The 13,618-nt window shown below is 44.7% G+C and overlaps 1 protein-coding gene across 2 annotated transcripts in view; it reads right to left on the bottom strand.

Annotated features, from left to right (window-relative positions):
• Nucleotides 1-221: 221 nt before the first annotated feature.
• The window catches only part of TSEN34 (tRNA splicing endonuclease subunit 34), a 229,371-nt gene continuing 215,974 nt past the window's right edge, over nt 222-13,618 (bottom strand). For both annotated transcript variants that reach the window (XM_069637307.1, XM_069637317.1), the window contains exon 5: nt 222-2,049. In XM_069637307.1, coding sequence (XP_069493408.1) covers nt 1,862-2,049 — 188 coding nt within the window. In that variant the 3' untranslated portion in view covers nt 222-1,861. The remainder of the gene's footprint in view (nt 2,050-13,618) is intronic.

Raw genomic sequence — 13,618 nt, 5'->3', positions numbered from 1 at the left:
ACATCAGGAGTGCAGAACGCCACCCACACCTGTACCCCTTGGGGCCCTGTGGGAAGTGAGGCAATGACACCTTTCATTGCCTCACACCGCTTTCTGCATTCAATAACAATAGAAAATGAAGATACTCCCACCTTGCATGTGCAATAACAGACGCAAGCTATTAGCTATGCTGAAAACAGAAGACAAAGGAACAAATCATGTATGCGCGCGACACTATAGTGTTACGATGGGTAAGAACTTGCATATCCAAGCTTTATTATTATTTTTACTTCATTTATATGGACACCAGCGGATTGAGACCACTTAATAAATAGATCGCTGTAACAACATGATTCCCGTGAATTCAGGTCAGACTGTCGCAAACGCGCAAGCGTTCGTTGCCAGGATACCGGAGTAAACCATTATATCAGCAATCAGTGAACTGTACGGAGGCTCTTTAGAGCGTTGTGCGTTCGTTATGTTAAAGACAGAACTAAGGTAAGCTCAACTTTACTACCATATGGGTGCACGTTATTATTCAGCAATAAGGACATACCGTTTATATTAAAGGAACACAAATAGTGACAATAGCTATCTCGCATCTTGTGTTTTCACAGAGCGTAATTCCCAAAGTATACATACACCAACAAGCCTCGCAGGTAGGCATCGTTCCAGCTACATATATTTATAGAGATGACTTGAGGTAGAAAAACGTGTAATACATGCCATCTTCGGTGCATGCCGCGCTCAAGATGAAATACTATAGTTACACAAAATGACAACTGATTCAGGTACTGTCCTTCCACAATAATGTGCACAATGGCTTAAAAGTAAAACACCGGGTAACTATATGCTTGCTCTTGCCCTATTTTGTTTTCATCTTGGCTTATTTACGTCTTGATCTTCATTACAACTATATAAACGGTGGACCATTGGTATGTGCAATATTTTTGTTTGAATTTGTTTGGTTGTGTTATATTATCCGCATTGCAATTTGCTCGCATATGACAACTGATTATATAATGGATGGTTAAATGACTATAATGTGGACGGTGATTATGTAAATTGCTAACTAGCGCCCTAAAGCCCTGACGATGGACTTTGTCCGAAATGCATTGGCAGCTATAATTTTGGAACTGAACAGCCAGCCACACTTTATGCCTCAATTATTAAACATTTGAAACATGAAGCTGTATTCACCACAACACAGACTGGATTGAAGTTTGTTTGTGGATTTATGAAAAACGTATCTCCCAAAGGTACGAGCACACACGAAGCAGATTAAGCTAAAATTGCTGACCTACACTTTTACATAATGTTTTTGACCGCCTTTAGCATTTTCCTCCTCCCGCAAAATGTAGGTGGAGACCCCGCAAAATGTAGGTGGAGACCCTTACTCCCAACCGCCCCCCCCTTAAATTCACCTTAACATGTGCCTTTTGCGGCAGAAAGTGGTAGAAAAATGCATTCAGCAAAGGTGTAGGTCGGCAAAAGTGGGCTACACTCAGTATGTAAGGTCACTTAGTGATAAGTGAATCAAGACAAAACCAGTTGCAAATCTATTACTTAAATGCGATACATGGTTCAACATTACCTCTTAATGTCTGCATTCAAGGCATCAGAGCCACAGTTAGACCCCCCCTGCCACACTGCTATCACTTCCCTCCCAGATAGCAACTGGATTTCGACATAAAACAGTGTCCAGTAGTAAGGCCTTCAACACTGAATTTTATATTGCAAATGATCATAGTTTAATGTCTATCTGCTAAGAATACTGCACAAGTTTTCAGAGACTATGCTTTTCCTCGAGAGATTCCATTTGTTGAAAAGCGATGATCTGCTGACCCATTACAGCAGTGAAGTCCTTCATCACCATTGCAGCTTACTGAAAACCGGTCCACTGCAGAGATGTGTAGCTAACTTTTCCTTCTTCGTTGACAGAGCACAGCAGTACAGTCTTCTTCACATTTGTTCCCAGTCGCCCGGCAGTGATGATGTCACTCAGGGGGATTTGATCTTCTTGAGCAAAGCATAGGGCAATGAAGTGAGCATGAAACCTCATAGGATCACCTGGAAGAAAGAACAAACGTTTGTTAGCTCATAAGAAATCTTGCACCTTTTGCCTTTTTACCTGGTGGAGTCTCTCAGCATTGCAGAGAAAATTCTAGATCACTTCACATCTTGCATTTGACTGGAAGCAACAGTCAATGGGTCAAATATAACTGATGCTGATGTATTACAGAAGCAGCAAACACATGCACGTATCCAATACAACCTGCCTTACCCTATTTGAACCTACTCAGATGAGACATTTCAGACAATGTGCCTAATGGGCCAGCAGAGCACTTCACAAAACCTAACAAGATGTAAGGTGCGCTTAAACATACAGCCAGAATGTATGGAAACAATGTTGCTGCTTCCATCACATTATATTCTTCTCTCCCCAATGACCAGGATTCGCTAATTAAAACTAATTTGCCACAGAATGCTAATAGAGACAGCCACAGAATGCTTACAGAGACAATCTACCAGAGAGAAAACACAGAACCATGACTTTTCAAAAGTGTGTGCAGTATATGAAAAGAAGGGGAAGGGGCCAAAGTTTTTCTCTGAAAAACTTCATAAGAACAAGGGGCCCATCCAACTTTTGGGCAATGCTGTAGGGCCGCCCAAAGCGAGGCAGGGTAACTGCGGTTACCATCAGCAGGCCTGGAGAGGGGCAACACAGCCTCCCCCACTTGTCTGCCCCTCTCCTTCCGCCAAGCTGGGGAGACACACAGTCTGGGCAACACAATTCTGAGGAAGGGGGAGGTGTGAGCAATCACCTCACCCTTCCTCCATGCAGCAAGGTGCTAAGCACCTAAGGAAACCAACAGGCAGGTAGGGCTCAGGTTCAAAGACCTGCCCCCCCCCAGGGGGGCCAGATAGTCGGCTATCCGGCCGGGGGCTGACACAACAGCCCCCACTACTATACATATCAAAGACCCATGTCTTCCCTGGGTTTTATAAATACAGAGCAGCATCCTCTGAGAAAACACAAACAGTTTGGGGACCCTGAACGGGAACCCAAACACACTAGGAGGCGCACTGTTTACTCAGTGCCTTCCAAAACGTTGCTTCTTTAGCCCAAACCCTTAAAGTTTGTTGCATTTCGCAGCGTCTTTTGCACTGTTCAACTTGACACGACAAGCGAGCAGCGAACACGGAATAAACAAACAAAGTCTCCCGGGAAGAATCGCGAAGGAAGCAAGAATCCAAATTACCTGAGCGAGAGGAGGAAAGCCTGCAGTGCGGCCGGCGTAGGCGATGACTTCAGGAGGAGGTTTATTTCAAGGTAAGCCGCCATGCCGGGCGCCGAACAGCGCAATAGAAACTTTGTTTTCCTACGCGAGTAGGCAAAAGTAAAAATCTGCTGTCAGCCGGTCCCCCGGCAGACGCGGGACACGCGCTGCCCGACTATTTGCATAGACTTCTTGCAAAAAACAAACACAATAACCGCGGGGGAAACACATCCTGGGAAATCACTATGTTTAAGGCTAAAGAACAATAGAACAGATCTTTTCTGGCAGACTACATACAATATTTACAACCAGCACAAAAAGACAATAAGCTACACCCAGAAATCCACCACATGCATTTCTACTGAACTAAATCGAATTCATTTTCGACAACATTAGACATTTTCCCAGTACGGGGAACCCCAACCTTTGGCATTAATAATATAAATGTACATGATAACTGATACAATCAAGCAGTAACAGGGAGCTCAATTTTTGACATATGTGCAGAGTCTGCTGACACATTGCTAAAAACTTACTGGGGATGAAACGCACCCCCCACCCCCTTTTTTTAAATACATCTTCTTTCTAATCGAAACAAGTTGAAAGAAAACATGGGTCCCAAACGGAAATCACGGGATTCCACCACACCAGCACAGAAACCCAAATCTCCCCACCTACTGGCAGTCATAGAGGCAGCTGAACACTACCGTTGGGCTTGGGTGAGGGAGAATATGTACGGCCTGCAAAGGGAAGGCCTAACCATGCCACCCATCCAAGATGACGCCGCTACACCATCAAAGAGACAGAAAGTGACAGATGGCCCCAGAAAAGGTAATAAATAACTGGCGAAATTGTTCAAGAACATGTCAGAAATGCAGCATTTATTGCAGGAAATGAGGGAGAAACAATTACCTCAAACAGGAGAACAGGGGCCCACGAACCACAACATACCCTTAGAACCTACCATAGTGGTGACCTCCCCCACACCAGCAACAATCCAAACAATAGCGGCACCAGCCACATCACTACCACATGTGCCAGCAACACCAACAGCTGCCCCCACAGTTGCAGCCACGGCAGACCCAACAGGCGCTTTAAAGGCATGGGCAACCCCCAATACAGTTACAATAGAACAACCGGGGCAGAGCAACAGCAACCCAACAGACACAGCAATGATCTGCAATGTCCAATTAGATTTAAAAATGAAATCCTTACAGACTGAAATACTGAATAGATATAAAAGATGCTTAACATGGAATATTGACACCACAATCAACGAAGCCATATGGCCCAAGGAGTTCATAGAAATCTTTTCATTAATAGAAGCCCAACGCAAAGGGAAGGATGCTTTCAGGGACCCCAAAAAGATAGAAGAGAAAGCCACAGCCAGAAATGCCTAGGTAGAACAGAACTGGGACAGCTGGCTTCAAGCTTTCGCCATCTTGGCAACAATCTATGAGGAGAAATGTCCCAATGATGGCAGAAAAATATGGGCCTACATGGATAAAGTAAGAGAAGTGAAAGTCGCCCATAAAGGGAAGACCTGGCTAGCATACAACATCAGATTTAGGAGAAGAATGTCAGAGAGGCCAGCCATAGAATGGGATGAGGTCCAAAACAATTTGTACATGTTAAATGCTGAGCCCACAGCGGAGGAAGAGGCCTCCCAGAACCCCTCCAAAAATAACAAAAATGCGCAAGGTCCCAGAAATAACGATAATGAGAAATACAAAAAGGGGGAACAGCCCTTTCGTAAGAACCAGCCATGGACGGCTAAGTCTAATACCCAAAGGCATAACAAAAACCACAGTTCAAAAGCCAACATTCCATGCAGGAATTTTGGGAAAAAACAGTGCACCTGGGGAAAGAAATGCTGGTACGAACACGCTTGCACAAACTGCAACGGTGATCACGCAGCAAGCAACTGCACCAGACTACCAGCCAAAAAAATCAAAAGACTAGCACCAACCACGCCCTCTCAACCCCAGACCTGGCACCAGGCATAACGCCCATCAACCCAATCAATTTTAGAGATGCTCTCTTGAACTACACAGAGAAACTAGCGAGGCAATCTGGCGGGGTTTCTCCAAGGGCTTTATCATCCCATTTCAGGACACAGGGTCACAGAACATCCCACTGAACCTAAAGTCGGCCAGGGACAACCCCCAGATAGTGGAAAGCAAAATCAAGAAAGAACTGCTTCTAGGCAGGATTGCTGGACCCTGGGACCACGTGCCCCTCAAAGATTACATAATATCACCGCTTGGACTGGTCCCCAAAAAAGAGCCTGGAAAAATGAGGCTAATACACCACTTATCCTATCCCAAAGGCCAATCCCTGAACGACGGCATTCCACACACGGGATCCACAGTATCCTACACACACTTCCAGGAGGCGGTAAGACTCATACAGGAATGAGGCAGGAACGCCCTGATGGCCAAACTAGACATCGAATCCGCTTTCAGATTATTACCAGTCCACCCAGACTCCCAGCAATGGTTAGGTTTTACTTTTAACAACAAATTCTATGTAGATAGATGCCTCCCCATGGGGTGCGCAGTATCCTGCACCCTATTCGAACAATTCAGCTCATTTTTTCAATGGGCCTTCCAAAAACAGAGACCTAGGACCAAAGTAGTTCATTATCTCGATTATTTCATGGTAATGCGCCCAGCAAACTCAGAAGAATGCAATAGGGCTTTGGCGAAATTAGAGGGAATGGCCGCACAATGGGGCAAATCCCTAGCAAGGGAGAAAACGACTAAACCAGCCACCAATATAATTTTCCTGGGCATAGAAATCGACTCTGTACAGGGCCTATGCAGGATACCGAAAACAAAAATTGCAGAACTACTGGAAAAAATACAAGCCCTGACAACAAAAGACAAGGGCACAGTTAGGAAGTCTCAATTTCGCTGCTAGAATAATCCCCCAAGGGAGGGTATTTTCCAGAAGCCTGGAACTAAATCAAATCAAACACCAAACCCCACCTGCACATCCGACTAGGTGCAGAGGTGAGACAAGATCTGGAAATTTGGGGGAATTTCCTCAGAGAATTCAACAGGACCTCACTTTGGCGAACACCTTTGAAACATGGACAAAAAGGGTCCTTTTCACCGATGCAGCCGGGAGCAAGGGTTTTGGAGCCATACTAGACACCGAGCGGGTGGCAGGACACTGGCCCAACTCATGGCAGCAGGCAGGGTGGACTAAAAACATCACCCTCCTAGAAATATTCCCCATTTGGCCAACACTACACATCTGGGGCAGGCAGCTAGCTAACACGGAACTCGTGGTCTGGTGCGACAACATGGCTGTTGTAGGCGCCTTAAACAGAAGGTCTACCAAATGCCCGCTAGTACTAAAAATCCTACGAGCCATCACAGCAGTCACACTACAAGAAAACATTGAGGCCAAATCAAAACACATAGCTGGCACGGATAATAACATTGCAGATGCTTTATCTCGCTTTCAGTGGCCAAGATTCCGGGAGCTAGCGCTGCACGCCCAGGATCAGATGACGCAGTTTCCAGCAGAATGCTGGAAAATAATGGGAAACTAAACATAACGGCATCAACGCCAGCGCCGGAGAGCACAGGCCAGGATGCGCCAAAAAAAACAAGAACCCCAATTACGGGGACCAACAAAATAACGGCATCAACGGCAGAGAGCCAAGGCCGGGATGTCCAACAAGAACCAGGCACCTCAGAGACGGGTACCAACAACGCCCTAGGCTTCCTCACAGAGATGGCAGGCAAAGTACTGGCAAGCACCACTGCAGCGCAGTACAATAAGTGCTTATAAACAGTGTTTAAAGCCACTGGTGTAAAACACGTAGAGTTAATAACGATTAAAGACATAGAAATATTCTTAAAATGGGCACATGACCAGGGTTTCAAGAGGGATTGAGCAAAAAGCCATTTAGTCGCAATTTCATATTTCGCAAAAATCCGGGGGGATTCAGACCCCACCCAAAGCACCCTCATATCGTACGCATTAAAAGGCTGGGGCAGAATAGAGGGGCCCCAGGTAGACACACGCCGCCCACTGGATTTCAATAAACTGGTACAAATCGCAAAACAGTTAGAAGCCATATGCTGGCATCCATACGAGATCTTACTGTTCAGAACAGCCTTCATTCTGGCATATTTTGGGGCTTTCCATGTGGGAGCACTCATTGCCTCCAGCACCAAGGCCAACAACAGCCTGGGTGTCATGGAAGTCAGGGTCAGACAGGAGAGCGTCAGCATAGAAATTCAACAATCCAAAACCGGGCCCAAAAGAACCATCAACATTTGTTGCATTGATGAGGCAGCAAACTGCCCTGTATGCATCACCAACCTTTACCAAACACAGAGACCCAAGGTTGGGGGGAGGTTTCTAATCCATAAGGATTCATCGGCACTAAGCCGCTACCAGTTCAAAGGGGTGCTGATGAAAGCAATCAGCAATGCAGGGTGGGATCCCAAAAACTTTGGCACCCACTGTTTCAGAATAGGTGCCGCCACCTCAGCATGGCAAGGAGGTTTAGCTCCTCAACAACTTAAAAACGTAGGGGGTTGGAAATCAGATTGTTACAAAAGATACATTAGACTACAGCTGATCTAGCCAGCCGTCCTCATTTTTCTTCCCCCCCCCTTCATACAGAAACACCAGATGAAGGGAGGAACTCTCTCCAATCAGCATGGATAGTCGGCCACTCTTATCTTCAGGATGGGCCGATGGGCAGAAGAGACCAAAGAAAGGCCAACCTTCAGAAACACCATTTCCTCATGGTGGGGTTACAGAGGCCTACGATGGGCGGAAATCCACGAAACATTAGCAGAGCTGGTCGCATACAGAGACCCGTCAGAATTTCTGGTCATACATTTAGGGGGCAATGACCTAGTTTCCATTGGAAGGAGAAATTTATTTGAAGACATGTGCGCCTCCCTAGCAGGCATTTCACACAATTGGAAGGGAACCGAACTGTACATCTCGGCCATCCTACCCAGGAAGAAATGGCTCGGGGCCAACTGCTACAAATCTGTAGACATTTCTAGGAGAAAGCTCAACAGGGGGTTAGAAAAATGTTTGCACAGCAAGAGGACTGGGCTTCATAACACTGGGTGACCCGGATCTTTTTCACAAAGACGGCACCCACCTATCAAACCAAGGCATGGAACATTTCTATAGAGAAATTACAGCAACCCTAGCCTCCAGAGGCTGCCATTAAGAGATACTTTCGGGGGAACGCGGTCAGCCGGCAACCTGCCCATGTGTGGTGGCACGGGCCAGAGGGGGAGAACCCAAAGACCCGGTGCCCAAAAGTATGTTACCATCATGATATGTGATTATTGTTATCTCCATAATCATATCTGTACAATAAAAACCACAGCCTTTTATTGCCAACACTTGACAAACTATGTGTGAGCCAATTATTTCAGGAAGGGGTATTGGGCCGACAAGAATGTATGCATGCATATGGGTTCAGCAGTTATGAGGCAAGTATTGAACATCATACACCTATTTAGGAAGCATCATGTGTACCTTACCACTGTGTTAGTATACATGAACCACTTGGAGTGGTAATTCTACAGTGTGCTTTACGATGACCACAGAAAGGGGGGCTTTTTTTTGCCAGTCTATACATTCACTTGAAGATGGATTAATTCAAGATATTATTTAGCTAAGCAGACTGAACACACTATCCGAGCTACTGTGGGATATGTATTGGAAACATGAGAATTAAAGGTTGCTTATCAAAAGATGGTAGCAAGGATGATGGGCTGGGATTTGGGGAGATTCTGCGAGGAAGTGGCTTCATGGGATCTCCACTAATTAAAAATGTCGGCTCCAGCATAAAGGGTATTACATTTTCCAAATGAATTGTTCTATACAGAAGGGACATTGTCTTGTCCAAGGTCACCTTTAATTTCACGAATTTTCTTTAATGACCTTAACGTGTAATGTAGTCTACAGTTTGTTAGTTTCTTGAATCTTTCACAAGATCGCACTGAAACGGAAGACTTGTTTAATGTAATGTATCCAGTGCTTTAATGTTTACACAGTGTACATCTTGCCTGAGTGGATAGCTCACGGTTAAAGTGCTGGCCTCTGTGATAGAGGCCTTGATGGGTGCAAAACTGGCCAGACTCAGAAGGTGCAGTTTTACAGTCATTAACTGGCCAAAAGTTAACCGACCACCCTTTCTTGATGTTGCCTACTCCAGACTATTGACACCTCCTCTGAATCTTCATGCATGGATGTCACCAACTATGCTAAACCTTTGCCACCTCCACTGTATGTTTCTCCCTTTTCCAGGTTCATACCACCTTCCTCTAGACTAGCACAACCGCCTCCTCCAGTTAACCACCACCTCCTAGCACAGCCTCCCATTCAGATATTCTCCATCTCATCCCGAGGTTACTACCTCCTTCACACTCTTCAAACCACCTCTTCATGTTGCCATTTACTCCAGCCTCTTCCCTCCTCCTCATTGTACCTTCTTCCCCTGCCGCCTCCAACAATCTCCGTTCCTAAACATTCCTTGCAACATGCTCCAACAGCCACCCAAACCTGCATCAAAGGCCCACAGCTGACTGGGTGTAGCCAGGGTGCACAATTGTACTCACCAGTAGCCATTGGCTAACGATATTCAACTCTTGGCAAGAAATAATGTGCTGTGTGTGTATTGCAGCGAGGGAATTTGTCCCTTCTCCCCAATGGGGAGCCATTCCTGTGAGGCTAGGGTGGTGAGCCACCTCTGCAATGCCCTCCCTAGGGGTAGAGGCAAGTTGGACCTCACTGAGAGAGAGACTCCCTCTTGGGGGACAAGGACTCCTGTTTCCAAGAGAATCTCCCTAAGGCGAGATGTGGGATGTATTAAAACACAAGACGACGAACTGTTACAACTGGGACGAAAAAACGAGTAAAGGATATAATTATCCTATGCAAAAGGATCATGTTCCTTTAATTCATAATGTTCACCATACTGGAACGAGTGTGTTAAAAAAAAAAAAGTATGTCCAGAGTATGATGAGAGCAGCAGCTGATGCAGAGAGAGTTGAAGACGCAAGCTGAGTGATGTATTGCACTGCGTGACAATCGACATGGAGAGCAAGGAAGCCTGCAAGTTTCAAACTCACTCACAAAGGCAATACAGGATGCCGAACTCACAGTGGTCCCGGAAGCTGAAGAAGCAGCAGGGCAGGAGCCCAAGAAGAGGTGGGGGTGAGACCACGGGAGCCAAATCTGTGGTGGACAGCCGGCCCGAGGAACATCGCCGACACCACCGGTAACAGGAGGTCTCACGCCGTGAAGTCTAGCACCAGCATCGCAAGAGACAAGGAGAGAGAAAACAAAGCTGAACGTCTGAGAAAAGACTGCGTCCGCGACACCTAGAGAAAGACTGAATCTCAGAAAACCCCTCCGAAAGCATCCTCCTGCAAGATCGATTGTAATCAGGAAAGTGGGAGGTACAGGAAGATTCAGAGCAATTGTTATCTGCTTTGCTAACTTGTCACAGTAGGGAATGTGAAAGAGTTAACTTTGAAGCCAAATTACTACGAAGGTTGTGAGTCCAGAGAATCATAGCATACAGTTAACTCAGCACAGTAAACAATATGAATATGGAACAAGTAGATCTGAAGATTGCGAATTCAGAGGAAATCATTTTGAACACTTAACTCGTCACATTGAAAAACATAAAACAGAGTTAAAGTTGAAACCAGATAGATAGCAAGCTTACGAGGAGAAAAGCTGGATAAGGGAGTCTGGAGGCAGAGAAAGAAAAACTACCCTGGTAAAGAGGAAAACTAACTGCTATCCTGTAAAAGACCAATTTAATAATAAAGGCAAAGAAAGAGATGATCCAAAGTAGAAGGATGGAAAACAGTCGCAAAAGCAAGAGAAGTGGAACCGTTCTAACCTGTGTTGGGGTGGTCAGGTAGGTCCCCAAGAGCTTGAGGGATTCACGCGGTGCGCGTCACTGACACTAGAGAATCTGAGCACCTGGTCTACAAACCTAAGCACAGATATCTCTAATATGGAAGGGCGGATGAGATCTCATCAACAATCATGAACTCGCTGGGTGTGGTGACAGAGAAGCTTGCTCCGCTCAGGATAGTTCATCAGAGGAAACACATAAGTCATCCTTGGTTCGATGACAACCTTAAAGAACGTAAGAAAATTAAATCATTTCATGAATGGTGACAAAAGATACCCTTCGTCTGGAAGTTTATAAAGAAGTTGCCAGGACATATAAAATAGCCATAATTCAAGCTAAGAAGGACATGTTGAACTCTAGAATTGCTAATGGAACATCTAACAGCAGAGGGTTCTTTAAAATTTTAAAAGAGCAAGAAAACCCTAAGGGTCCTAACCAAGACTCTGTCCTAAAGGACGAGACATGGTGCAAAAATATACAGGATGCCCTTAATGACAAACTGGAAAAGATAAAAGGCTCTATTGAGGAGAAAAAATGACTCCCGAGTAGAACTGAATCAGAAGCATCCCTCTCCCTGCCACTGGTTGAAGATAACAAATCCCAGCCTTTCAATTTTATATCTAGCTCCGAGATAGAACTAGCAAAAACGATCACCCAGTTAAAAATCACAAGCTGTAAGGGGGATCCCTGTTCAGCTGTGATTATTGAGGAATGCTCACCGTTATTAATAAAGGCTATCACAAAATTTGTGAATGTTTCCTTTGAGCATAACCGCGTACCCAACAACATTAAAAACGCATGGATTACCCCACTTCTAAAAAAAAAAAAAAAAGCCAAATCTCTGTCACCTGACACACTCTAACTACAGACCGATAACCAACACCCCATTCCTGTTGAAGATACTCGATAGAGTCTCAGATAATCAAGACTCACAGCATCTTAATAAATCACAGATTCTCCATGAATTTCAGTCCGGTTTCAGGGAGTGCCATGGAACCGAGACTGAAGCAATTTAGATTTTAAAGATACCAATGCAAACAATGGATGGAGGCCAAACGGCCCTATTGATGATCTTGGAATTATCTGCAGCATTTGACCTGGTGGACCATGCCATTCTGTCCACCAGGTTAAAGCAGTATGCCAATTTTTCAGACCAAGCCACGCAATGGGTCATGTCGTTCTTTAGTGGAAGAAAGATCAGAGTTGCAAGTGAGAGATGGCAGAATCCAAACCTATACCTTTATTATTTGGAGTTCCATAAGGGTATGTTTATCCCCTTGCTTTTATAACATCTATACAATTTCTTTCTTTTACATGCTTGAACAGGAAGGGGTCTTCTTTGTTAATTATGCAGATGACATGTGTCATCACTATCTCAGGAACCCATAATGAAGATGAAAAAAACGTCAACAACATATACAAAGCCATCAATAGATAGATGAATATAAATGGAATGGCTCTGAACTGTTCAAAAACCGAGCTTCTGATGGTCGGGAAAGACAAGAGACTGGCCAAGTTGGGCCCACCATACAATAGCTTCAATATAGATAATTGCATAATTGAAGTAAAAAAGAAAGTTAAGACTGTGGGTATCTTTCTTGATAATAATATGAATATGAAATCTCAGGTTAATAGCCTGGTATCATCCTCATCCTATTTCATCAAATTACTACGTCACCTCTGCCCCTTCATATCTGAGAAGAATGCAGAGGTCCTGGCAAGAGCCATGATTGGCTCCAAACTGGACTACTGCTGTAGCCTCCTGGTTGGTATAACACAATCTGATCTCCACCGCCTCCAGGTTGTTCAAAATGGAGCAGTGAGAGGCTTGAGCCGCATGGATCAGTTATCTGATGCTAGACGCAACCTGCATTGGTGCCTATACATGCAAGAGTGCGCTTTAGGTGGATTCTTATCACTCACAAATGCTTGAAAGGCCAAATGACAGCTTATCTTATGGAAGCAATTGAAAAGAAACAAACCAGTAGAACATTAAGATCTAACAACACAAATGTTCTTCATACGCCACGTTGCAAGCTTGCTAAAATTTGCAATGGCGCATTTACGTAATCCACAGAAGTTTTAAAGAAAAAAACGTACTCTTCTGCTAGTCTTCTTGCATTTGCTCAATGACCCGCACACGTCATTTTAGTAATGAATAGATATTTTTGTTTTTATGTCCATCTTCATGTATTGCGCCCTTAAGTCTGCGGGTATAGGGAGCGCACCATAAATCTATAAACAAACATATTGATGGGCTGCTGCGATCTGACTGCAATGTTGCAATTTCATATGTATCCAGTGTAGTTAATTATTATCATTCACATACAGGGTGGTCTAAAGTACGTAGAAACTGTAGGATTTGTTTTAATGCACATGCGCAGAGGAAGCCTGCCCTGAAAACTCACAGTAAAAGAGAAATTATATTTAT

This window comes from Ambystoma mexicanum, chromosome 1q, assembly GCF_040938575.1.
Source record: "Ambystoma mexicanum isolate Mex_15411 chromosome 1q, UKY_AmexF1_1, whole genome shotgun sequence".
In the NCBI taxonomy this organism is placed as follows: Eukaryota; Metazoa; Chordata; class Amphibia; order Caudata; family Ambystomatidae; genus Ambystoma; species Ambystoma mexicanum.
This window is presented reverse-complemented; position numbering and strand designations above follow the sequence as displayed.